Consider the following 23,650-nt stretch of genomic DNA (forward strand, 5'->3'; position numbering starts at 1 on the left):
CCTGCGCGCTCCCGCGCCGGGCCCTGCCCCGCGGAGGGCGGCCGGGCCGGCAGGCGGCATCCCCTGCGCGCCTGCGGACCGCCGCGGCCCTTTCCAGCACCGCGCCTGCGCCGCCCAGGCGGGCCTTAGGGTCGGGTCCCGCTCCCGCTGTCTCGCCGCACAGACCGCACAGGTGGCGCGGAGCTCGGCGGGGGTTGCGCGGTGCGGTAAGCAGCGCTCGGCCTGTCGGCACCCGCGCTTCCCTGGCGGTATCCCGACGGGATGTTTCCCTCCCTACGCGCGTTTGTGTTCGGTGGATGAATGTGTTGTGCGAGGCAGAGACTGAACTGCCAAAGTCACGAAATCCCAATGTGATGTATCCAGGGACATGCAGCGGTGCCACCTGCACGGGAAGCCTGAGCTGCGTGGTCTTAAAACGTCACGAATTTGTATTGTGCAGCTTTTTTATTTCTTTCTCTCCCTGCCAAAGGCAGGGCTGTGGACACCAGTTCCAACTGCTCCTCTTCGGGCAGTGTCGGGCTGTACAAGTCACAGGCACCTTTCTGAACATTCCTGGAAGGATGTAAGGAGAAACAAACGGCAGCCATCCTGCTGTTGTGTCATTCCATTCATAATTGTGCTGTAACTTAAAATTTTAGTTGTATTTTTTACTTTATTAATTCTGCTGAGAGGTTATTTCCCCTCCTCACTAGTCTGATAAGTAGACATTTCCCTCTCATTTCTGGCCTGTGCATATTCAGGGCCAGTTTGTACCCACGGCCAAATTTGTTACTGCGTCAGTCAGTTCCCTACAGACACAAATTTCTGGAAAAACACACCCGCCTGCCTGAGGGAAAGCACATACCCTGTTTTTTTGACCTGGTTGATGGAATTTACCAAATAAAGATCAGAGAATTGTACAGATCTGCTGCATTTTGGAGCAGAGTCCTTTCTGGTCAAGGTCTGATAGCAGATTCTGGCACACATCAGAGCAGCACTGCAGGACATGGAGCAAGCCCCTTCTTGGAATAGGTCCTGTGGGAAGAGAGTTGTGCGTGGTAAATTGGCCATGGGTGGAGATTGCTTACTATTCCTGCTATGATATCCAAAAATAAACAGTGTTCCTCTTTGTCTGAGTTCCTGTGCCACTTTACAATGTGGCTGTTCCCTTGAGCATGTAAAATCAAGTTATTCTTCATCAGGTGGCTATAGAGGTGCCATCCATGGTCCTTTCACCCACCTCATAATCTCCCCAGCAGGGTTACCAGTGCAACTGGAGTAGGATGATGAACTGAGGCTCTGAAATGGGCCAGAATTTAAAAAAAAAAACAACGATTGGAGAGGGTTGGGAAAAGCTGTACGTGTAACAGTGATCACAACTTGCACAGACATCCAAATGCCAATTGAGAAGGCAGCAGAGACAGGATCACAGTTGGGAGCACTTCCATAGGAAGAAAGGCTGGATTAACAGGTTCCCAGCCTGAGCTGCTCATTCTGACTCCCACACTCTCTTTCACCAGTTTCACCACTTGTACCAGCACGAGTGAGTGAGGACACAGACATGAACGACTGGCCAGGTAAGAGCTTCCAGAACAACTGTTTGTAAAACTGTCTTAAAATGCTGTACTTCATGTTGGGGGCTTGGGGGATATTCTCATGCTCTGTTCTGCTCCCCCTCCTACAGAGGCAAAACCTTCTAGCACTGAGGGGTGGTAAGTTGGGGGGATTTAAAACTCTAAAGCAGTGCACCAAGGTTTGCCAGCTTGCCTTCACTGAGTAACTAAAACCAGATTTTTCCAATGGTGTCAAGATGAACTTCTGCAGAGCAGAGTTTTTTTAACAACTTGTTACATGCCCTTTCTTTATTATGACAGCCAAGGCTGTACTCTCTCTGGGGTCTTGTTTACATAATAAGGACAGAGTCTTTAAGAAGCTACCTATTAATGTGAAGTAGCCATTTGTCTTTCTAGCAGTTTGAAATCTAAGCTTTCCAGCCTGTGAGCCTCTGATCTTGCTGGGGGCAAAGCATCTCAGCAAGGAAGCTAGAAAGTTGTGTACAAACTTTGGGCAAGCACCTGGAGATAGAGAGGAAGTGCTGAATTGCTGTAGGATTAGAAGTAACAAATAAGTGCAGGAATATGAGAGAGGGCTATAGAGCAGGGGAGAAAGAAAGCAAGCTTACAAGGATATTAAACAATTAATGAACATTGGTGCCCATGGATGGTTGGAAGAGCCAGCAGCTAGAGTCCAGGTTCTTCACAGTCTCCTTCAGGTTGCTGTTGCTGCACAGGGACTACAAATCCAATTCCACTTCTTATGTAGATTATATAATTATATAGAGATGCTCTCAGCATGATTTTCTTCCTGAGTAATTAATACTTTATCATTGTATAGCTCCATGGGTTATGGAGTTTGCTGTTGTACAGTATCTTAATTTTATGTAGCAATGGTGATGTCAGGATTGATTTTGCACAACTTGAAATTGAAAATTTAGAGCAGCAGGTAACCGGTGGGTTTGTTAGTTTAACCAAATGTTTGCAATCCTTATTACATGGTTCACTTGATTTCCTAGTCAACATCTTTTTTCTTAGAACAAAACCTTACCTAATCCTTCACAGGATAATTACCCTGGTAATCCACTTGGGAAATAGTTACTCTGAAGCAGAGAATATTTTGTAGACAAAAACCCAAAACAAAACGAGAGGTTTTCTATCTATCTCTTTTTTGTAGCATTTGGGTTGATCAACAGTTAAATTTTAACTTGTCTAGAAAACTATATACCAGTTTTATATTCCAACCCTTAGTCTATTTCTGCAAGACGTGGGAGAGCCTGGAACAGGCAAAGCAAGAGCACAAATCTGAAACTCCCACATCTCAAGTGATTATCTCACTTGTTCTTACTGGATATTCCATCTGGAAGCTGAGAAGTCTTTCCCACTGAAACTCTTTAAAAAGTCCCTTTATTTTTATTTTTTTTTTTTTAATACTGAAAGAATATTATTACTCTTGAGTGTTGGGGGAGACGCAGAGACAGCTACAGACACAAAAAGTAGCTCTCAGAAGTTTATTTCCTGAGGAACAAAAGCCAATAATGAATAATCTACTTAAGCCAGGGCACTGGAAATTAAACCACAGACGTACCAAATACAGGAGAAAGTACGTCCCTAAGACAGACCTCACCGCGGTGCATTCCACTGGTTTTCTTCCTTGGGAAACACCACTCGCTCCATCCTCCTGCTGCTATTGCCGGTGTGGTGACTGCCTGGACCCCTGCTGACAGCACAACTCCCTCTCACTTCTATCTCCATCCCTGCCATCCCCACCGCACCACGACACCCGGGGAGCCGGTCCTTGCCGAGAGCTGACCGCCCGCTCAGCCCGGCGCAGCCGGAGCCGAGGCCCGGAGGAGCTCCCAGGGCGCACGGTACCGAACGTCACCTCCCCGGGAGGGGGAATCCCTCCTGGGCCCCGTGCCCCACTCCCCCCGTGGCTTTGGACCGCACCGCCGGCACCAGCCCTCCCCCCGTCCGGGTACCGTCCCGTCCGGGTACCGTCCCGGGGCAGCTCCGCCTCATCCCGAGCCTGACGAGAGTCGGGGAACGGCGCCCACCGCCGCCATGACACTGCCCCGAGCATCTGGGCACCCCGTCACTGAGACGTCACTTCCGCATCCCGACAGCTGGCCCTTCTAGCCAGGTGATCTCTCAGGAGACTCTATGGTGCGGTTCCGCCGCTGTGGGACGGGGTTGCGGCACCGGATCCTCGGTGAGGGCGGCTGAGCCCCCCTCTCCCGCCTGGACCGGACCGGACCGGCCGAGCCTCCCCGCACAGCCGGACCCCGTGCACCCGGCACAGTCGCTGTCTCAGCTCAGGCGGTCTCCTGCCCTGCGTTGCGGAGAGCGCCAGCGATGAGCGGAGCGGAGCGGTGTGAGAAGGAGGCGGCTCCGGCCTCGGGTACGTGAGGGGCGGCCGGGCCGGGCCGGACCGGGCTGAGGGGAAGGCGGGTGCCGGGAGGCCCGGGGAGGCGGTCGGGGCAGCCCGGGCTGCGGTCAGGGCTGGGGATCCCCCGGGAATGCTCTGTGGGGCTGTGGCTCCACCGCCTGCCCCGGGGAGCACGGCCCCGGGTCTGAGGGGGGATCCCTCGGGAGCGGGGTGCCGGCTGCTGCCGGGGATCCTCCTGTGCCCTCTGGCCTGGAAGGTTTTTAATTTTCTAAGATTTCTGCGTTCAACAAAGCAGTGTAGCTTGCTCAGGCCGCATTCGCTGTAACTGGTAACTAAATGGCAAACTCTGGAGTTCAGTGTGTGGTGTTTCGGTGAGGTCTTCGTTTTGAGTGGCACGCCAAGACCTTTGTTTTATATAGTAGGCCTGGCTTTATTCTCTGATGTTGAAAGCAAAGAGTGTGTGTGTGTGTTAATGTTTAGGTATTCTTGATGTGTAGCCACAACAGCTCCCATTGCCCCTTTTCTTTCCTCAGCAGAGTGCACTACTTGGAATTTTGCTTTTTATAAGATGTCTTTGGAATACTTTTATTTTCCTCTTTCTATTCTACTGTCATTGAGGTAAAACTGTTCACCAGTTCCCTATCATATCCCTTATGATAGGGAACTGGGAATAAGGAAAGGATAAAGACGGTGATGAAAAAAGCACCAATTAGTTGATAAAGTGCAAATAATCCTGAATTCAGTATTGAAATGCTTTTAGTTCTTAGACAGGAATACATAATTGCTCTAGGTGAAACCTGATCTGTGACATTCAATCTCACTGTTCTGTGGTGTAGGTCCTGGTGATGCATCTCCAGATGAAGGAGTAGTAGAAGATCTGCCTTTAATAGATGAAAAAGCTGTGGAGCAGCTCACTGAAGGATTGATTTCTCATTATCTGCCTGATTTTCAGCGATCAAAATCATCACTGCAGGAACTTACGTATGCAAAATTTTAAACAACTTCTTATATGCTTTGCTTTGCAGCTTTTTTCAATACAATGCTCTAGCTACCCTTAACTGGAATGTAGTTTTTTGTAGCATTTTTGTGTTCTGACTTTAGCATCCTGAATAGTTCAGTGATCTGTATTCTACTGGGGTATATATAAGCTGCAGTGTGGCCAGTCAGAACTTTGAGGAGTGAGTAATGCCAAAGCACTAAAATCCCCTAGGCAATATATAGCAGGAGACATGTATATTTCTTAAATACTTACTTTTGTAGTGGAAAATCTGTGAAAACTTGATATATTTGTTTGCAGAGATGCAGTTCAGATGCAGGGCAAAGCCTAAACTGTGTTGCAAAAGACATACTTAGAAAATTTAATTAAGGAGCTAAACAGATAAGAACTGCTTGTGCATTGGCATCTCACTGACAAGTAAGAATAGTTTACTTGAAATGCAGACTGGATTTGCCATGGATGCAAAGATACTGGAAAGGGCTTCACATGGAACCATCTTGGGTTTTGCAGGTTTGGGTTTTACCATGCATGGTGTGGTTATGTAGCAGCCAAAGACAGCCTGTGTCTGGAAAACTTGAGCTGATTTTTGTGAGATGGAAGACCCTTAATAAGCACCAAGGATCCACACAAGTTCTATACAGAAACAACTCAGTCCTGCAGCATGACACAAGAGGCAACTGAGTGGAAAGTCAAGAGCTAATTGATTTTTCCCTTTGTTCAGCCCAGAGGGTTTACTCATTGCAGCCTGCAAAGTGCCTGTTCAGGATTTTCTGATATTCGTCCTGGATATCTTATGTTGTATGATGCCAGCTGAATTTGTGTGTATTCAGCTGGGGTATTTCTAAAACCATTTCATAGAATCATAGAATCATAGAATTGGCTGGGTTGGAAGGGACCTCAGAGATCATCGAGTCCAACCCTTTTACCACCGTTGCGGTTGCTAGACCATGGCACTGAGTGCCACATCCAGTCTCTTTTTAAATATCTCCAGGGACGGAGAATCCACTACTTCCCTGGGCAGCCCATTCCAATGCCGGATCACTCTCTCTGTAAAGAAATTCTTTCTAATATCTAACCTAAATTTCCCCTGGCACAACTTAAGACCATGCCCTCTTGTCTTGTTGAAAGTCATCTGGCAAAAGAGACCAACGTCCACCCGGTTACAACCTCCTTTCAGGTAGTTGTAGACAGCGATGAGGTCTCCCCTGAGCCTCCTCTTCTCCAGGCTGAACAGCCCCAGCTCTCTCAGCCTCTCCTCATAGGGTCTGTGCTCGAGTCCCTTCACCAGCCTGGTTGCCCTCCTTTGGACCCGCTCCAGGACCTCGATATCCTTCCTGAACTGGGGGGCCCAGAACTGGACACAGTACTCAAGGTGTGGCCTCACCAGGGCTGAGTATAGGGGCAGTATTTGCTTGTGTCTCTATTGAAATAACCTAGCAGTGCATAAGTAGAATCTGGTATTCCATGTGCTATTTATGGTATTGATACTGTTATGATAAAAAAGTAATATTTATTTGAAAGGACAGTTGAAAAGCATATCTGCTGCTTTACTGTGGTTTTGTGCATCCTTTTTCTTTCAGACAGAACCAAGTGGTATTACTAGAAACAATAGAACAAGAAATTGCAAAATTCAAAGAGTGTAACTCAATTGTTGATATCGATGCCTTGGTAAGTATTATTAGTCCTTTCTTAACTCTTTACTGGTATAGATTTTCCTGCAGAAACATTAGTAACAACTTGTAGGTTTTGCTTGTTCTAAGCAGCCTACAGAAGGAGAACCAACTCATTCAGATAATTGGGACAAATTGTTGCTGGAGAGGGTGCAGAACCAACTTATTTTCCTGAAGTAGGAAGTACACTGGAACTAAGGGCAGGCTTAGTCAGCCAGTGGCAGTAAGTCTAGTTGTTCAAAACCAGTAGCCAAAGCAAATGTCTGCTGTTTTTCAGAGAACTGAGGCTCCAGCATGAGCTCTGTTCACCTCTCCAGGCTAGCAGGAAGGGTGTATGAAGCATTAATACATGGTGCTTAAAATGGTAGTATTTTTATTACATTTAACTAATCTTAATTCAATAAATTACTGGGTGAACCTCTTGAAATATGGCAGTTTTCTATATTAACATATGTAATATCTCTGTATAAAACTTGTACATGTTTAATTATCAAACTGTTCTGGTAACCACTGTTTTGGTTGCTGTTTTGCTGTGTGGCTTTATAAAACATCTCTTCCAACTTGACAGTTGCTGCTTAAACTGCTGATTTTTTAAGTTTACAGAAGCCAAGCACTATCACAACAAGTTAGTGAACATTAGAAATGAAATGATGATGCTCCATGAGAAGACATCAAAGTTAAAAGTGAGTGGGATAAATACTTTTACTTTCCAACATAAAAGTCAAGAATACATAATTTAACATCCAGCTTTATTTTGGATGGATGCTGAAATGCTGATTAAAGTACATTCTTCAGTCCTTTTCTTAAATGGATGTCACCAATAGAGCCAAACCACGTGTATTAAACTTGCACTTCTATCTGTGCTCAAACAATTTGGGCATCTGAACCACTCGGTAGCAAATCTTGGTGTTGTCCCCATGTTTGGGTGACATCAGAATCATGCTTTGTTCTGTCGCTTAATCCACTCTATTCTGACAAGTTCCCTTTGTTGTTTCTATGCCTTTTTAATGAAAACTAGATTGTAAAACATGTCAGAATTTCTCCTATTTAATGCAGTAGTTTTAAGTAGCATAAGTTCACTGACTCCATGCTGTATGAGCAGTCTCTGGTTACATTCTAGCGAGATCAGTTTTTCAGTGTGTTCAGCAGGAGGATTTTCTCTTGTAGGCACTAAAGCACACTACTTACTTTCTCTGGGATACAGAAAAGATTACTTTAGTGACAGTGATTTTGTGTTTAACCCGGGTAGGTCACAGAGTTTCCCTTTCTGACTGGCCAGTAAGATGGAAGTAGGAAGGAGGAAGAAAAAGCATCCAGTTTATGCAACATTGTCATAAGCAGAGTGTGTTGGAGAAGAGAATGTTAAGTGAATATGAGGGATTCTGTTTGTAGCTCCAACTTAAATACAGCTACAAAAATTATAATTATTTTTTTGTCCTTTCTGTTTAGAAAAGAGCACTTAAGCTGCAACAGAAGAAACAGAAGGAAGAACTAGAACGTGAGCAGCAGCGTGAGAAGGAGCTTGAAAGAGAGAAGCAGTTAACAGCAAAACCTGCTAGGAGGACTTGAAATAGAGCATGCAGCAATTTTTCCAAGTTAATAACTTCTGCATTCTCTGGATTAAGGCAAATTTTGCTTAAACTGGGCTATTGCTGTTACTAGCAATAGTCTACTCTATGATATTATAAATTCTAGAATGATAATAATAGAACTGATAACATTCAGATTTTTTCATTCCAGCCACTCAGGTTGCCTTCTTTTGTAATGCTATGCAGTTTGATAATATAACAATGTAAGTTAATTATATATATATGTATATAGCAGACTTAGGCATCATATTTTTTTTCCATATTTTCTTCTAGTGTTTAGAATTCTGACTGATACTTGATGACTGACATACGTTTTTTTCAGCCAAGATACAGTATACTAGTTAAAGTTTAGTTCTCATCCCTGAATTTCAGTGACTGCCTGTTTCATTGAAGCTGCTTTGATTCAGGCAGTAGGGATCTTTCTCTTTTTTTTTGCCTTGGACATAAATACCAAGTTTCTCTGCAGCCTTCGTTTGGTCTGTCTCTAATGAACTGAAGAAACTTCCAAACTTTCAGTGTATTTGCCTGAACGCTCACATTGTTGGAGCAGTCCTAATTTTTTGTCTTCAAATAACTTAAGAACATCTTTAAAGTAACTTCTGAATAATTTCCCAGCTGAATTGGTTGGGAGGGAGAAGCAGAGCACTAAAGATATTCTAAATTGTTGTGTGCACAATGCAAATATTAATAAATTTTGCTTCCACAAACATCTGAGTCAAACCAGGGAACTGTTGCTTTTGTAATGATTCAACAGGAAGACTCTGGTCTAAGCAAATCTCTGTGGGATCAGAAGTTGTAGTTTCAGACAAAGAAATTTGCATGACAAAATAAAATACAACCAAAACTAAACAATTTTTACTTCATGTGAAATTCAGTTACTTGTAGGAAAAAACAACTATATCTAATTTTTTCCCTAACAAATTATTTATTTGCACTTTAGGTTTATGTAAGAGAATTTTTATTGCACTGTCCTCACCCAAATTGGTGACTGTTGGTGTATACTGATGGTAAACATGGAATAGAGGTTGATATCAAGGTAATTGCTTTCTTGCAGCACCTGGTGTAAACCCAGTTTCAAATGAATGTAGGTGTTATCTGGACTGCTGAAAGAGCTTTAAATTATTTGTTTCTACAGTGTAACAAACTAATTACTTTTTCTGTGTTACTTTTTAAAAGTTATAATTTCAGTGGTGAGTTTTGAAGTAAGATAGAGGTAAACTATGTAAAGTTTTCCATAAAATATATAAGGTGTGAGAGGGTCACAGTCTCCTCTCAGGGAGGGTTTCTTCCATTTTAGGTGACTTACCTCGTGTACACCTGCCTGGACTCCTCTGTATTAAAATTTTCAGCACTTCTACTTTCCTGTCTGTGAATATTTGTCATCTTTTCCTGTGAAAGACATACTCTGATGATTAATAATCCAGCATGCAAGGTAAACTGGGATGATGTTTTGAGGCCAGGAAAACAAATTACTTAAAGTAGTCTGAAGAGACACTGAAATGCTGTTATTGAAGCAGTAACAGATTAAAACTTCCCACTGGTACTTTTCCTTCTAAGTTGATTTGTGTCTGTAAATTGCCAGTGGATTGTTAAGATGTGCTGTGGTTTGTGTATATTTCTAAGAATTTCTGCAGTTCACTTTTGGAGCAGAATGTACATAACTAAATATTGCTTAAATATTTTATTTTGTAATGTAATTTCAAATTAACTTCTGGGAATTTAAGCAGTTCTTATTAAAGTTTAACATGGAACTAGATGCCTCAGTATTCAAATTTGGATTAAATTCCTGGGCTATTTCTTGATTAGTGTTCCCTCATCTAGAGTCCAGTTTAGTGTTTCAAGTTATGGTCTCTTTCTGTGAAGATCCGTGGGGTTTTTGCTTGTTTTGTTTCAAAAATCAAGGCTATTTTTACTGATAATGCTGAATTCTAAGCATAGAAATTGATGCCTTTGCATTTTCATATTTTGGTGTTTCCTCCTGTGTAAATACAGCCTGCAAGGATAATAATAGAGCAGTTAATATTAACTCTCCTACCCCACTAACTGAAATGTTTCAGCCCTTCAGTGCTCAGCTGAAATTGCTAATTTTCTAGTTTCTAAAATTACATAGAGGTCATATTGGTAAACTATGTATGAGAATGTATGTTTTATTCTGGTTTTCTTCTGCTTCTACTTATCTTGCTTTTACTACTGCTTCTTTTTTGTTATAAAAGCAGATGCTATTGATTTAGAGGTATACCAGAAGAAGAACTACCCCCAAGAAAAAAACATTCATGATGATGTGAGGAAATTGCTGGTTTTCTTCTACATGATCCAGTTTTACTAGAATTCATTTGAGATTGTGCTCACTATCAGGTAGGCACTTCCCATGGAAGAATAATCAGTCTGATCTTAGATATGTAGGTGATGTCCTGTGGAAATGTCAGTATAATTATCAGGCCAGGAGGTGCATGCCCTGAGGTTCCCAGGAAGGCCCAGTGGCCTGGTGAGCAGGAAGGGACCCAGCAGTCCCACAGCCACCCTGGGGTGTGGGTGATCCTGAGGAGCTCTGCAATCAGGCAGTGTATGCCCAGCCCTCATGCAGCAGCTTCCACCCTCTCACCCTGCCTGGACTTTGCTGTTAGGGAAGGGTTAGGGAGCACTCAGCAGCTGCAGGAGGACTCTGTGCTACAGATGAGTAGTTTCATGGTTGGTTTATGTGTTCTAAGTTAAGGTATTCATTTAAGTAGTTTCTTACAATTATAGACAATCTCTATAAGAATTCTGTGGGGAAATATGCATGGGAGTATAAAATACTTTAAAGAAATGCTAAAAATATATGTTAAATAAAAAACCCAAACAAAATCCAACAACAACTAGTAATAGATGTGCCAACTTCTGTGCAAGCAGACAGGGAAAAAATTGGTTGTTTCCACTTGTTTCCCTGACAGGGCTTGGTAGATGGGTTTTTAGACACAGGCAAAACAAGTTGTTATAATTCAGATGTTAAGTGCTGTGGCCTCAACTCCAACAACCTCTGTACTGGGCAGGGAATGTCTGTGAGAACAGGGGAAAATTGTCAGGCTTGACTCTGATTGTTGGCCTTCAGCCATGAGCTGAGAAAAGCAACTGAAGCTGCTTTCCTACAAATCGAAGCACAAAGTAACACAGAGCATCAGACAAGTGGCACAGGCAAGATAAGAGTATCAGCCAGTTCGCCACTGCCAGGTGGTGAGGAATGGCAGTGCATTTGTGCTGGAGAGGATTACAGCTGTGCAGCAGGGAGAGAAAAACTGTTCTTGGTGGAAGCACAGAATGTGATTGCAATGTGTGTGCCATGATGCTCCAGGGGCTGATGCATGGACTACTTCACCAACAGGCACCCTGCAGAATGCCTCCTTCCCTTCTGCTTCTCAAGTGCACACAGACTGTGGAACAGCCTTGTGGTATCTTCCCATTTAACTCCTCAAGACTTTTTCCCTATTCTTTGTAGCCTTCCAAAACTATATAATTAAACCAAGAACTTCCAAAAGCAGCAGATCAGTTTTACTTGTGCAGAAACTGTGTCAAGAGGGGAAGGCTGAGTCTGAGAAGGAAATGGCCTGACATGTGGTTTGGATCTGTCGCTTGATGCATGTAAATTGGCACAAGTAATTTTGTCTGTATATGCTACTTGGCATTCATCTTTGTGTGACCTTTTTTGGTTTGAGAAACGTAACATAGTGGAAGAACAGCTTTTTTTACTTCATGCTGTCTCGCCATGCCATAAATCAAAGGGCCTATAAAGCTTTAGGGGAGAACATTTTAAAGCTTTGCACAGCAGTGGGCTGCAGTTAGCTGGGTAGAAAGAAGAAACTGGCTTTCTGCTTGTTCTTCAGCTGAAAGAATCCTCTTTCTCCATGTATCCAGATGAGTTATGCTCTGCTTTTAGTTTACAACTCTGATTGTCTGATTTCCTTTTGTTTCTGAATATTTTTTCTAACGTGGGAGATTAGGATTAGACTCAATCTTAGAAGGAAGTGGGTGGTGAGACTCTGTAACAGATTGCCCAGAGAAGTTGTGGATGCCACCTCTCTGGAGGTGTTCAGGGCCAGGCTGGATGAGGCTTTGAGCAACCTGGTTTAGTTGAGATCCATCCCTGCCCATCGCAAGCTTGGAGTGAATGATCTCTAGAGTACCTACCAACCTAAACCATTCTGTGATTACAGACTTAAATATGATTTTTGAGATGGCAAACTGGGAGAGGTTGTTTTGAAGGTGGCAGGACATGAAGGAAAAAAAAAATTAACAGAAACCTGCAGGCAAAGCTTATGTGATGCTCAGATCTCCTTTGAATGCTAGCAGCTCCCGTAAGGGGTTTTGCACCTTCAGATGAGATCAGATACCAAAGTTAGCGGCACGGGCTGCCCGGCGGGGCGCAGCTCCAGAGCGGCTTCGCAACCACCGGGCTACACCGTACTCGGGCCCCGGCTTTTGCCCGCCGGCCGGGCAGCAGCTGGCGCCGCCGAACTCCGCCCCGCCGCTCCCGCTGACAGAACCCGGCGCTTATCGGGGCCGGGGCGGCGGCGCGCTCCTTCCCCCCGCGCCCTTCCTCAGCGTTCGGCTCTCGGCGCAACAGGCAGGCAAGGGCCGAGAACCGCTGCCGGGGGGGGGGCTGAGGGAGCGGGGAGGGCGGGGACCTGCCCTGGCGAGCAGGGCCGAGGGTGTCAGCCCGTCCGTGAGAGCGGGGGTCTGGGGTTGGCCCTGGCCGGCGGGGCAGAGGTGCAGAGCGGGGCGGCCTGGTGTGAGGTCGCACGGGGCCGCGGCTGCCAGAGGCGGGCGGGAGGGCGGGAGCCACCGGACCCGGGGCGTGAGGGTTCGGCCCGGCCATGCCTGGCGGGGCAGCCTGTGGGCCTCGGGTTCTGCGCCGGCAGCAGTGGCCTCGGGGACCGAGGTACCGGGGAAGCGCCTCTGCTTTGGGGCTTCCCCCAGGACTGGACACCTGGGCTCGGGGGTGGCCGAGGAGAGTTTGCGGCGCCCGCAGCCATCGCTGTTCACAGCTGACGCGTCCCCCGCAGCAGCGGGCGCTGCCTTGTGCTGAACCTCACCTGGGGCAAGGTTCTGGGATCTGGGTGTACCGAAAGCTGTCACCTGACAGCACTGTGCTGGCTTCATCTCATGCCTCGGGGTGTCCGACCTGTGTGTCAGGAAGACCCCCGTGAGCAGGGACCAGCCGGGTGGCTGCTCCCGTGGCGTGTCGGGCGTGCGGGCTTTGCAACATCGGGGTTTAAACTGCACACCTTGTTTAAACTGCTAATCCGTGGCCAGCTGCTTAGGGGATGGTTGCAATGATCTTTACTCTTGCTAGTTAAACTTTTATAATTTCATTTGTTCTGACTCCCTGCAACAGATTGTACATATCATGGCTTGATAAAGTAGTCAGTCTTGGGAGCAGAGCATACGATAGATTCTCCAGAGAGGAAAAAATGTGTCATGCTTCAGTTAAATATTTAATCTGGGTTCTACTTGTGTCTCTCAAGGCTTATTTACTGGATAGGAATCTGTAGTCCTAACAAGAGGATGCTTGCAACACTCAGTATTCTGCACATCCTTTGAATTTGAGGATGTACCTGTTCTGTGATACCTCCTCTACACAAACAATACTGCAAAATCAGTTGTCTCAAAGTGCCTTCCATGTTAGAGCAGCTAGTGGATGTGAGAAGAGACTGAATTTTGGTGCTTTTAATTAAATTCTTGTAATTTGCTCATTGTTCAGAGAGGACGATTATTCCTTAGTTAGCATTATAAAAACAAAGCCTTGGTCTGCTGATCAGGACATGCTGTGGATTGTCAACCAGCAGGCCACTGTGCCTGTTTTGTGTGTATAAGGAAACCCAGAGCACAACACTGCGTGCATGGGCCTCCGGAAACAGGATGTCCCTCCTGAAACTGCGTCACAAAGTTGCAAAACTTACTCTTCACAATTCATCTTTCTCCGACTTGGAGAAAGCAGGACACATCTCTGTCAGGTAACTTCTATTTCTAGGGCTGGAATAACTTCCTCCCCCTGCTTGAGCAGTCTGTCCACACCTTTAAATAACTGCCTGCACTAGATAGTTTCGCTTCAGAAGGCTGTTTATCATCTAACTTATTCTGAGTTGGGTTTTTTATTCTAAATGGGGAGGGACATGGTAAGATTACATCTGCATCTTGGAAACTTCCTGTAAAACAGATTTTTAGAATTGTTCTTACAGCAGACAGCTCTGGATTTTTCCCTCTCTTTCCTGAATTAATGCTATTGTAGGGGTTAATAATGAGACTTCATAAAGAATTCGGAATACACAAAGACAAAGGATATTGAGATAGGACATGAAGGTGAAGAATTTAATGCTTAACTGCATCTGGCATAGTGGAGAATTTTTGAAGCTGACCTTGGAAGATTTTTAAAAATGTTTAAAGTATTTAAATGTTTAAAATATTTGAGGTTGCTTGTTTAGTTTTCAAACTCCTACCAGTATCACAAATGAATTCTACCCTTTTAAAACAAAAAACCTGGAATTCTTGCCTGATGACTCAAGAAGTTAAACAAAGGGGAAGACATAGAGCACAGGAAAGTCTTGTCATAAGTTGCTTTTCAAGTTACAATGCTTACTCATTATTTATTAGCAATGTGGCAATAAGGAAGCAAATTAAAATGAGTTAATACCTGGTTTGTCACTGAAAAGCTAAGAAATATTCAGTACGTGCAAACTGCATTTAGAACAAGAAGAGCTCTTGTTCTCTCTAACAGAGGGAGGTAAGTGTTGGTTAGCTGTGACTGTCTTCTGGATAATGCAATTACATCTCCAGTGCTGCAGTTATCAAGATATATCATACTTGGGTTCGGGCTCTCATTTCTCAGGTGACAGAGTGCAGCAGTAACAGGGATAAGTATGGATTTCTGACCTTCATGTCCAGCTACTTTGCTGATGTAAAAGCTAAGAGGTGACTATGGGTAGATAATTAAGTATTTTGGGTATACTCCAAGATCCTATATCTGGGAAAATACAAACTCTTGTTTCATTGAACTTTGTTTTCCTGTCAGGCTTAGGGCTCACTACTTCTACACATGCCCTTGCTCAAAGAACTTGTGGCATGCTTACCCTAGTGGCTTGCACCCCCGAGAAGCTGTGAGAAGGGGGATGTTGTCTGTGTGCATATGATGGTAAACCTGAACATTAAAATACACATGGTACTCAGCATGCTCACACAATTACCTTGTTCAGTAATTCATTGACCTACAACACTTAGCAAATGCTCATTCTTTTTATTGTGACACCTCTTTAGGATTGTAATAGACATCTGGAGTTACAACATATGCATCACCTGTGCTATAGGATGCACTTTCCTGCCATGACAACCAGAAAATGAGCTTACACTTTGTTAGAATTCATTTGCTTGCATTAAAGTTCAATTTCCTGGCAGAGGCAATGGTTGACCTTTTTTTTTTCTCCCATTCATTCTTTCCCAAACTGACTTCAAAGCACTTGCAACTTAGTGGTTAGCTGCAACAAAAGTTTACTGTTATAATTCTTACCTTGGAGACTTATCCAGGCATATAAATGAATATAAATTCCACCTTCTGCAATAATTACTGGTGACTTTCTTTATCATGTAGCCTCCTACGTACTGAAAGATGTCAACAATTGGAGTAGTGTCCTTCTGTTCCTGTTCCCATCCTGCTGTAGGGCTGCTGAAACAGGGAATGCAGAAGATGAGCTCCTTCAGCTTCCATACAGCAGCCAAGTGTGCTGCCAGGGATTATTATGAAGTCCTCGTGTTGGGTGGAGGCACTGGCGGAATTTCCATGAGTGCTCGGATGAAGAGGAAAGTGGGAGCAGGAAATGTGGCTGTTGTGGAGCCAAGTAAGGTGAGTCTTCCTTGGCTGTAAAACACTGAAAAGAACAAGTGTTTTGCATATGTGATCAGATTGCTCTCATTCTCTTGCTGTTCCAGCTCCACAATTTTCACTGTGGAGAGGAAGCCAACCAGCCATCTTCTAGAAGGCTTTGCATGAAATTTGTTGCTCCACAATAGACACCTACATCCCTCCAATTTTGTCATGGAAAAAATTTGGATAATTATATGGCTTCTTTTGTTGATAATAATAATAATACAATATTAAGAACACATTGATTCCTACTTAGAGTGATGTGTCTTCCATCTTACAGTCCCCTTAAACAGTTCTTAAATGTTCACTTGAACATTTCTTTCAGACTCATTACTATCAGCCCCTGTGGACCCTGGTTGGTGGTGGTGCAAAGCAGCTGGCAACTTCTGCACGTCCAACAGAAAGCATAATGCCTAAGGGTGTTGAGTGGATCAAATCTCGAGTTACAGCACTGGATCCAGATAAGAACTGCATCTGGCTGGAGAATGATGTCAAGGTATTCTTAAGCTCTTATTCTATACCATGATTTGGCTGTCCACCTCCTGCAATATGCTTGGAACACCCTGTTGAGCAAGACCTTCCTCCAGCATCTGGGCCAGGAAACTCCAGTTAGTCTTATGATAAGTACTTGATCCTAAAATCTGTTTCATATAAACTTTGTTGGGGATAACTAGCTGAGAATAACATCAACGTAAAATATCATTATTGTAAGTTTTTCCTATGTCTATAGTGAGCTGAATACAAAGGTTAGAGAATTTTGCTCCAAACTTTTGGTTTTGTGCATAGGAAAGATTGTGTGTTTAACTCATAATGCAATTAGTGTTTTAACTATAAATTATTCTTAGAGTTTAAAATTTACATTACTGATGCTCCCTGTATCTCCTTCCCTTATGACTCTATTGCTGTAAGATCAGCTTGTTTTGAGGTAATGTTTTTTTTGTCTAAAATACTTTTTCTTTTTCCCCTTACATAACAGATATCTTACAAGTACCTGATAATTGCCCTTGGGATTAGTCTGCATTATGAAAAGGTATTTGGCTTACAGTAATCATGTTTTTACTAGTTTTAATGATATCACATACTCTTATGAGTCGTTAAAGTAAATGGCTTTTCAGTACACTGCAAGATACTGAACACTAGCATGAATTAAAGACCCAGAAGGCAGCCTAATGACTTTAGTCCTTTCACAGATCTCTATATAATAACCCAAATTACCCTTGGGAAGGCCTTCTAAAAGGGCTTTGTTGCATCTCAGTGGCAATATCAGAAGATAGGACTGCAAATTAAATGTAGAAGTTAAAGGCAATCTGTAATAATAGTAAGGTAGGCTGACTGTAGTCTGAAGCTTCTCTAACATAGACAGAAACAAGGACCACACAGCAGCCAGTAAAATCCTTCCTGCAGAATTAATTTCACCCACCCACCTTTCTTAAAGGATGCACTTCACAAGGGACCAGCTGAGTTACTTGTGTCTAGAAAGGCTCTGGGGCCATTCCCATCTGTTAGATTTCTTGCACACTTTATACAGTGGCACACAGAGGAAAGTATTAATGTCCTTGTTGGGCACAGCAATGACCATGTGATATGTAAAAGGAAAACAACAAGGCAAGATGTTTGAGTGACTTTTAACTTGACCTGAAATGTTATACTGCCTGATAACATATTTGTGAATCTCTTTGAAAAGCTCCCAAGGCTTATGTAAAGTACAAGCTGGTTTTACTTAACTGCAGTCACACCAGGTAAATTCTGGCCGATAGTGGAATGAAGAAGGCCTGAAGAAGGCAACCTGAGAAGACTAAAATCAGTGTTCAGTAGCAGAAGCAATGTAATGCAGTTAATCACTATTACTCTGGAGTGAATAAAATTAATGGTAACATATTTGTACGGCTTTAAAACAAAAGTGATCATTTTAAAAAGAGGAATAGTTTCTACCAACAGCATACTTTCTGATATAGACTGCAATGTTCCAAACACATTGCAGTGCATCTAACATGGGTCTGATTACTCACAGAATTTCTGCAATACATACTTTTGAAATGGGGACAACTCCTTTCCTCACAAGCAGATGCTCAGGAGTAGCAGGGAAATAATTATTGGACAGTTGACTTAAAACAATCCTAGGAAAGACAGGTATCTGCAACTGACTACTGAAAAGTTTTATTAAGTTTATGAATTTTCTTTTTTTCTTTTTTTACATTATTTTTACTTAAAATGATGTGGCAGTGAATTTATAGATTCTTGCACTAATTTGTAGATTCTTGCACTGAATTTCATGCATTAGTCTAAAAAAATTTGGTCTGGATCTGCACTGAACACTGATGCTACAGATGTTGCAGACCAGAGTTAATTTCAGTAAATGTTACATCTACTAAATCACCTACTAAATTCTAGTGGAAATACCTGATTGCTAGGTTTATTTTCAAAAATGCCAATTAGCAAATATGTATGGGCTTTTCTTTTTGCTATTTCCCAAGTCTACTTTTAATACTTGATGATGATGAAAATTTTTTTTTCCATCTGTACTTTAAACCTTAATTTTATTTTCTTAGATCAAAGGTTTGCCTGAGGGTTTTCATCACCCTAAAATAGGTTCCAATTATTCAGTTCATACAGTAGAGAAAACATGGAAAGCTATACAAGATTTCAAGGAAGGAAATGCTATCTTCACTTTTCCAAATACCCCAGTGAAGTGTGCAGGGGCTCCTCAGAAGATCATGTATTTATCAGAGGCCTATTGGAGGAAAGTAAGTATTTTACTTTTACTACCAGTGTTAGTTCTCACAACTGGAAGGAAGGCTTGTTCAAAGGGGTCCATACTATCTTTAGAACTAATAAAAAACATATGAGAGGAGCATGACTCAGAATTATTGAAGTGACTGATTTTTCTATTACTAATGTATAATAGATTAAGCTAAATGAATAATGCATAAATGTTTAGCATATATTTTATACTGGAGAAACCTGTAGATTTCAGAATCCATAAGGAAATAACTGCTTACCCTGCTTCTGGTGAGCTACAGATACAACTGTTCTCAGCCTACTTCATAACTTCACATGGTGAACTAAAATAACACGGGGTGGAATTAAGCAATTGTTACTTTAAGTACTTGATACCTGTTGGCATTTATCTTTCTGTTAGTCTGAAAAGTGCTGACACTTGTTCTATGTGGGGCACCATCTCTGTGTCATAAGTCTTAGCCAGGCTGATAAAGTCAAGCTTACTGGAAACAAAACACAACTTCAAGTGTCAGGCTTCACATGTGTTTGTTTCGTGAGCTGTCTACCAGGCAAGTACCTGATTATTACATAGAACTGAAGGCTTCAGAAAGGTGAATAATGCCAAGCTGGTACAAATGCTTAACATGCACACAGCAGTTCCTCAGTGAATTGCAGCCACCTTTTCTGACTAGCAATTTGTTTGGGGTATATTCAGTACCTCACTCAGGAAGGCCAAAGATTATCTTGTCTAGCTTCTGACATGGTGTGAAGTAGCCGTTCGTATCTTGAGAGTTCTAATGTTAATACGTTATTGATAATTGAATTGCATTAATAGTTTTGTTAGCTCTTCAGTGGTGCAGCATAGTTCTGCTGTCTGGGCTGCTAGCTTGTCAGTTTCTTAATAGAAAAACCTAATTTGATCTTTCTGTGCAGACAGGAAAACGTTCCAAAGCAAACATAATGTTCAACACTTCACTTGGTGCCATTTTTGGTGTTAAGAAGTATGCTGATACATTGCTTGAAATAATAAAGGAGAGGAATATTGCGGTTAACTACAAGTGCAACCTTGTAGAAGTTCGAGCAGAGAAGCAGGAAGCAGTGTTTGAAAACTTGGATAAGCCCGGAGTGACCAAAGTTCATCAGGTCAGGAGCTTTCAGACCTTTAGTTTGGTCCTGTTTCTTTTCCTTGTATACTGTAAGATAAGTGCCACACCCCAGTAACACAGTGTCTGCTTCGGTGTCTGCTCCTGTTTTCTCCTGAGAGTACCACCTCTGGTTTTAGCAGCAGATTAAAAAACCTGAAACTAGAGTGGAGGGAAGAACAAAATACTCTATAAACTGTGCCTGGAGTCCTGTACACCTTGTTAATATAGCTTGGTAATGTCTAGCGAAAAGCAAAGTGCTGTTATGCCAGTATAAATGGAGGTGGCTGATAAGACTGATGTTAATACAAGGATGTGCTTCCAATTTGAGAGCATCTTTCTATTCCATATTCTTGTTTTTTTTTAAAAAACAAACCAAGAAAACATAACCCCTCTCCACACTGCATTTATTGCCTTATATCAACACAGGTATGAGCTGCTCTGATAAACTAGCTGTTTAGTACCTTTTCTTTCTGTCCAGTATGAAATGCTTCATGTTACACCCCCAATGGGGCCACCTGATGTACTCATCAACAGTCCTGTCTCAGATGAAGTTGGCTGGGTGGACGTAGATAAGGAAACTCTGCAACATAAAAAGTATCCTAATGTATTTGGTATTGGAGACTGCACTAACCTTCCAACATCAAGAACTGCTGCAGCTGTAGGTAAAGTTGCATGTGTGTGTTTGTGTGTGAAATGAAACGTGTGGGAGTGACCGTAAGCCTTTTGTTTAGTTTGAAGTCAAGACCTCAGGAGTAACAATTATTTCCAGCTTTCAGAAAGACCTAAGTTTTCTGGGCTAACTCCTAGCTACAGATCATGCTGATGCCATTAACCCACAGTTCTCTTGTTCCAAATGCCTCATGGATTAACTAGTTCTACTTTCAGTGTTAATGGAACAGCATAAAATAAGTGCAGTGCTATTGCATTCAGTCATTCAGTAGCAAAACTTGGTGCTCTATCTGAGCAGCTCATGCATTTGTGTCAGCCAACAGATAAGCCACCATGGAAGAATCGTGGGTTCTGTATTTGTAGCCACAGGGGCCACTGTAAAAACACTACACATGTCATCTCACAACTAAAACAAACAAGAAAGTGGAAGGAAAAAAGAAAAGTCTATACAGTGTGCTATCAGTGTAACTTGAAGAATGGTGTAGTCACCCATTCCAGCAAATGAGTCTAGAATACCTCCCTTACAGCACTGAAAATGAAACAAAACTTTTGTGTGCCAGACTCTCAGTGTTTGGGAAGACTGAGCAAGTATTAACTTATCATAGCAGAGCAGGCAAAGGCTGAAAACATACAGCCCAAGTTCCAATAAGCTTTACCATGTAGGAAACTGAGGCCAAAGTGTTGTTTTTTCTTGGGTTGTTTTGTTTTTTTTTTCCATATCTAGTACTGTAAACTTTCCAAACTGATTTGAATGTAAAGTCACTTGCAGCTGACCTACTACTACCTATAAGTATTTGCTCTAGTAATGACAATTGCTACCTGAAACAAAGCCTTAATACATTTTTAAATTTCTTTTTTAATTATGTAGCCGCCCAGTCTGGAGTTCTTGATAAAACTATTTCCTTGGTAATGAAGAACCAGTTGCCAACAAAAAAGGTAATTAGTTTTTGTCCAAGGTGTAAGTTTTATTGACTGTTTACTCAATTGTTAGGCAGGAAGCCTTGCAATCACATAAATTGTGTGAACAGGAAGGCAGGAAGGGCTTTGCATCAGCAACTGGGGTGCTAAATGTCTAAATAATGTGTGTCATAAGAGTATTTTAGTTGCATGATTTGTATTCTTAATGCTGCTGTTAAAAATATCATTTAATTCCCTGATTTCTGAGTTGGAAGCAGTGTAAAGGGTGAATAATCTGGGTTCTTCTTTAAACTCACTAATGAAATTCCTGCTTCAGGAAAACCCATGCATACATGGCACACCTGTACAATGTTTAACTCATCTCCCCAAAGCATAATCTTTTAAGGAGGCAAATTGAAGGTTTTGTACTACAGAAGTTATTGAACCTGTAACTATGTTCTAATTTCTCTTTGAGACTTGGCTTTCATTTTATGTATGGCTTCTGAATTAATATTCCTTGAGGTACTAAGCTGAATATCATCTCCATAGTCCTGCAATCCTCTGGAAATTCTTTTACCTAGATTCAAGATCCTGTTTATATATTGCCTGTTAAAACCAGCACCAGCTCACATCCTGATCTACTGGTCACCTATTTTGCTGGTTACAATAATAGCACAAAGCCCTCTTGTTCTAGGTTAGGTCTAATTTAAGCAATGTTGCTAAGTCAAGTCAACATTTGGAATGAAATGGCTTAGTATTAGGGTTATTAAACTGTAACTGGCTTAGCAGCCTCCCATGCTTGCCGGTATTAACACTATCAACGTAGAACACCTTCCCTCCTCCCCCTCCCCAAGTAACTTATTTTAAGTACGAATGTTAAACATATGGCTCAGCATTTAGACTGCACAGATTTCTGAAGGGGTGTTCTTCATTGCAGTATGATGGATATACTTCCTGCCCATTAGTAACAGGCTACAACAAGGTGATTCTAGCAGAATTTGACTACAATGCTCAACCTTTGGAGACCTTTCCCATTGACCAGAGCAAGGAGAGAGTAACCATGTACCATATGAAAGCTGATATGATGCCTTTTCTCTATTGGAATGCACTACTTAAGTAAGTATTTCAGTTCTGAGGAGGCAGAGCTGCTGTGGTCATTCAGAAAAAAGCAAAGTACCTGTTCTGGCTTAGTTCCGTGCTAGACCAGAAGCAAAGTGCATGGCTCATCCTCAACTTTTGGAGGATTCTGGATGCTTTGCAAGTAATAGGGGATTGTTCAAGCAGATTTGGGATGTGTTGCACAGAAGGGCATCTCCTGCCCTACTGAGGATCTCACTGAAACAAAGATGATTCTTCAAAACCAACCTCTAACACTTGTTAATAAGTATGGTGGGAGTAAAGCAAAAATGCTCCTGCCTCCAACCCTCCTTTGCTAATACATGTAACTTGATGAAAAAAACTTTTCTCCATTTCTAGGGGATACTGGGGAGGACCAGCTCCTGTCAGGAAGCTAATGCATCTGGGCTTGAAGTAACTGCTGGTTCTCAGTCTTGGTCAAACCCTTTTGAAGAAAAAGGACTTTCCTTGCAATAGATCAGCTTTCCCCCTACTAGGGATTAAGCCTTCATATCCTCTTCCACAGCTCTTCTATATAAACCAAGGTCTTTAACTCCTGGGTATCTACAGAACTAATTTAAATTTGCTTTAATCTACAGCCCACTACTGAAATGTAGAGCAATCAGTTATTTTAAAGCTCTTGTAGATGTAGGTTTGTCTCCCTGACTCAGGTGAATTCTATCTGGCAATCATGTGCACTGGATTTAAGAAAATAATTCTATTCTAGTAAAATGGCTCAAAAAGGTCTTACTGTTTTCTCATTTTTGAAGTGTAAACTCAACCTTAATTTAAGAAACATATTTGCTGCCTAGTCAGATGGATTGTAGAAATTCATGCACGTTATTAAAAGAACTCAAACCAGTGTATATGTTTGTGTGTATACATGTATGTATACAGACATGCATGTGTGTATGTGCACAGATGCTCTTCTAGGATAGTTCTGCCACTTCACATCAGTTCCACTAATGTTTTACTCTCATGGGTTAAAATTCCCAGCAGACTTGAGCCTGGGAGAAAACCAGTATCATCTGAGGCCATGT

General features: G+C 42.5%; 2 protein-coding genes across 7 annotated transcripts; both read left to right on the top strand.

Moving 5' to 3' along the window:
* The first annotated feature begins 95 nt into the window (after positions 1-95).
* On the top strand, positions 96-10,049 carry BLOC1S6 (biogenesis of lysosomal organelles complex 1 subunit 6). 3 transcript variants are annotated; one of them, XM_030457362.1, is made up of 8 exons: positions 96-206; positions 1,500-1,556; positions 3,089-3,933; positions 4,758-4,902; positions 6,499-6,586; positions 7,185-7,271; positions 8,038-8,183; positions 9,118-10,047. In XM_030457362.1, the coding sequence occupies exons 3-7, from the start codon at positions 3,888-3,890 to the stop codon at positions 8,155-8,157; spliced, it is 486 nt and encodes a 161-aa protein (XP_030313222.1). In that variant the 5' UTR covers positions 96-206; positions 1,500-1,556; positions 3,089-3,887; the 3' UTR covers positions 8,158-8,183; positions 9,118-10,047. The 3 variants fall into 3 exon arrangements, with proteins under 3 accessions (XP_030313222.1, XP_030313220.1, XP_030313221.1); XM_030457360.1 differs by having other exon boundaries at positions 8,038-10,049; XM_030457361.1 differs by lacking the exon at positions 96-206 and having other exon boundaries at positions 1,220-1,556; positions 8,038-10,049.
* A 2,574-nt stretch (positions 10,050-12,623) lies between these two features.
* Positions 12,624-23,649, top strand: SQOR (sulfide quinone oxidoreductase). 4 transcript variants are annotated; one of them, XM_030456713.1, is made up of 10 exons: positions 12,624-12,778; positions 15,793-16,044; positions 16,391-16,561; positions 17,042-17,095; positions 18,615-18,809; positions 19,717-19,926; positions 20,407-20,590; positions 21,466-21,533; positions 22,432-22,610; positions 22,971-23,646. In XM_030456713.1, exons 2-10 carry the CDS (start codon positions 15,811-15,813, stop codon positions 23,026-23,028), a joined length of 1,353 nt encoding a protein of 450 aa, XP_030312573.1. In that variant the 5' UTR covers positions 12,624-12,778; positions 15,793-15,810; the 3' UTR covers positions 23,029-23,646. The 4 variants fall into 4 exon arrangements, with proteins under 4 accessions (XP_030312573.1, XP_030312574.1, XP_030312577.1 ...); XM_030456714.1 differs by having other exon boundaries at positions 15,863-16,044; XM_030456715.1 differs by lacking the exon at positions 12,624-12,778 and adding an exon at positions 13,936-14,164 and having other exon boundaries at positions 15,863-16,044; positions 22,971-23,645.
* The last annotated feature ends 1 nt before the right edge of the window (position 23,650 follows it).

The sequence above is a fragment of the Calypte anna genome, chromosome 10, assembly GCF_003957555.1.
Source record: "Calypte anna isolate BGI_N300 chromosome 10, bCalAnn1_v1.p, whole genome shotgun sequence".
NCBI lineage: Eukaryota > Metazoa > Chordata > Aves > Apodiformes > Trochilidae > Calypte > Calypte anna.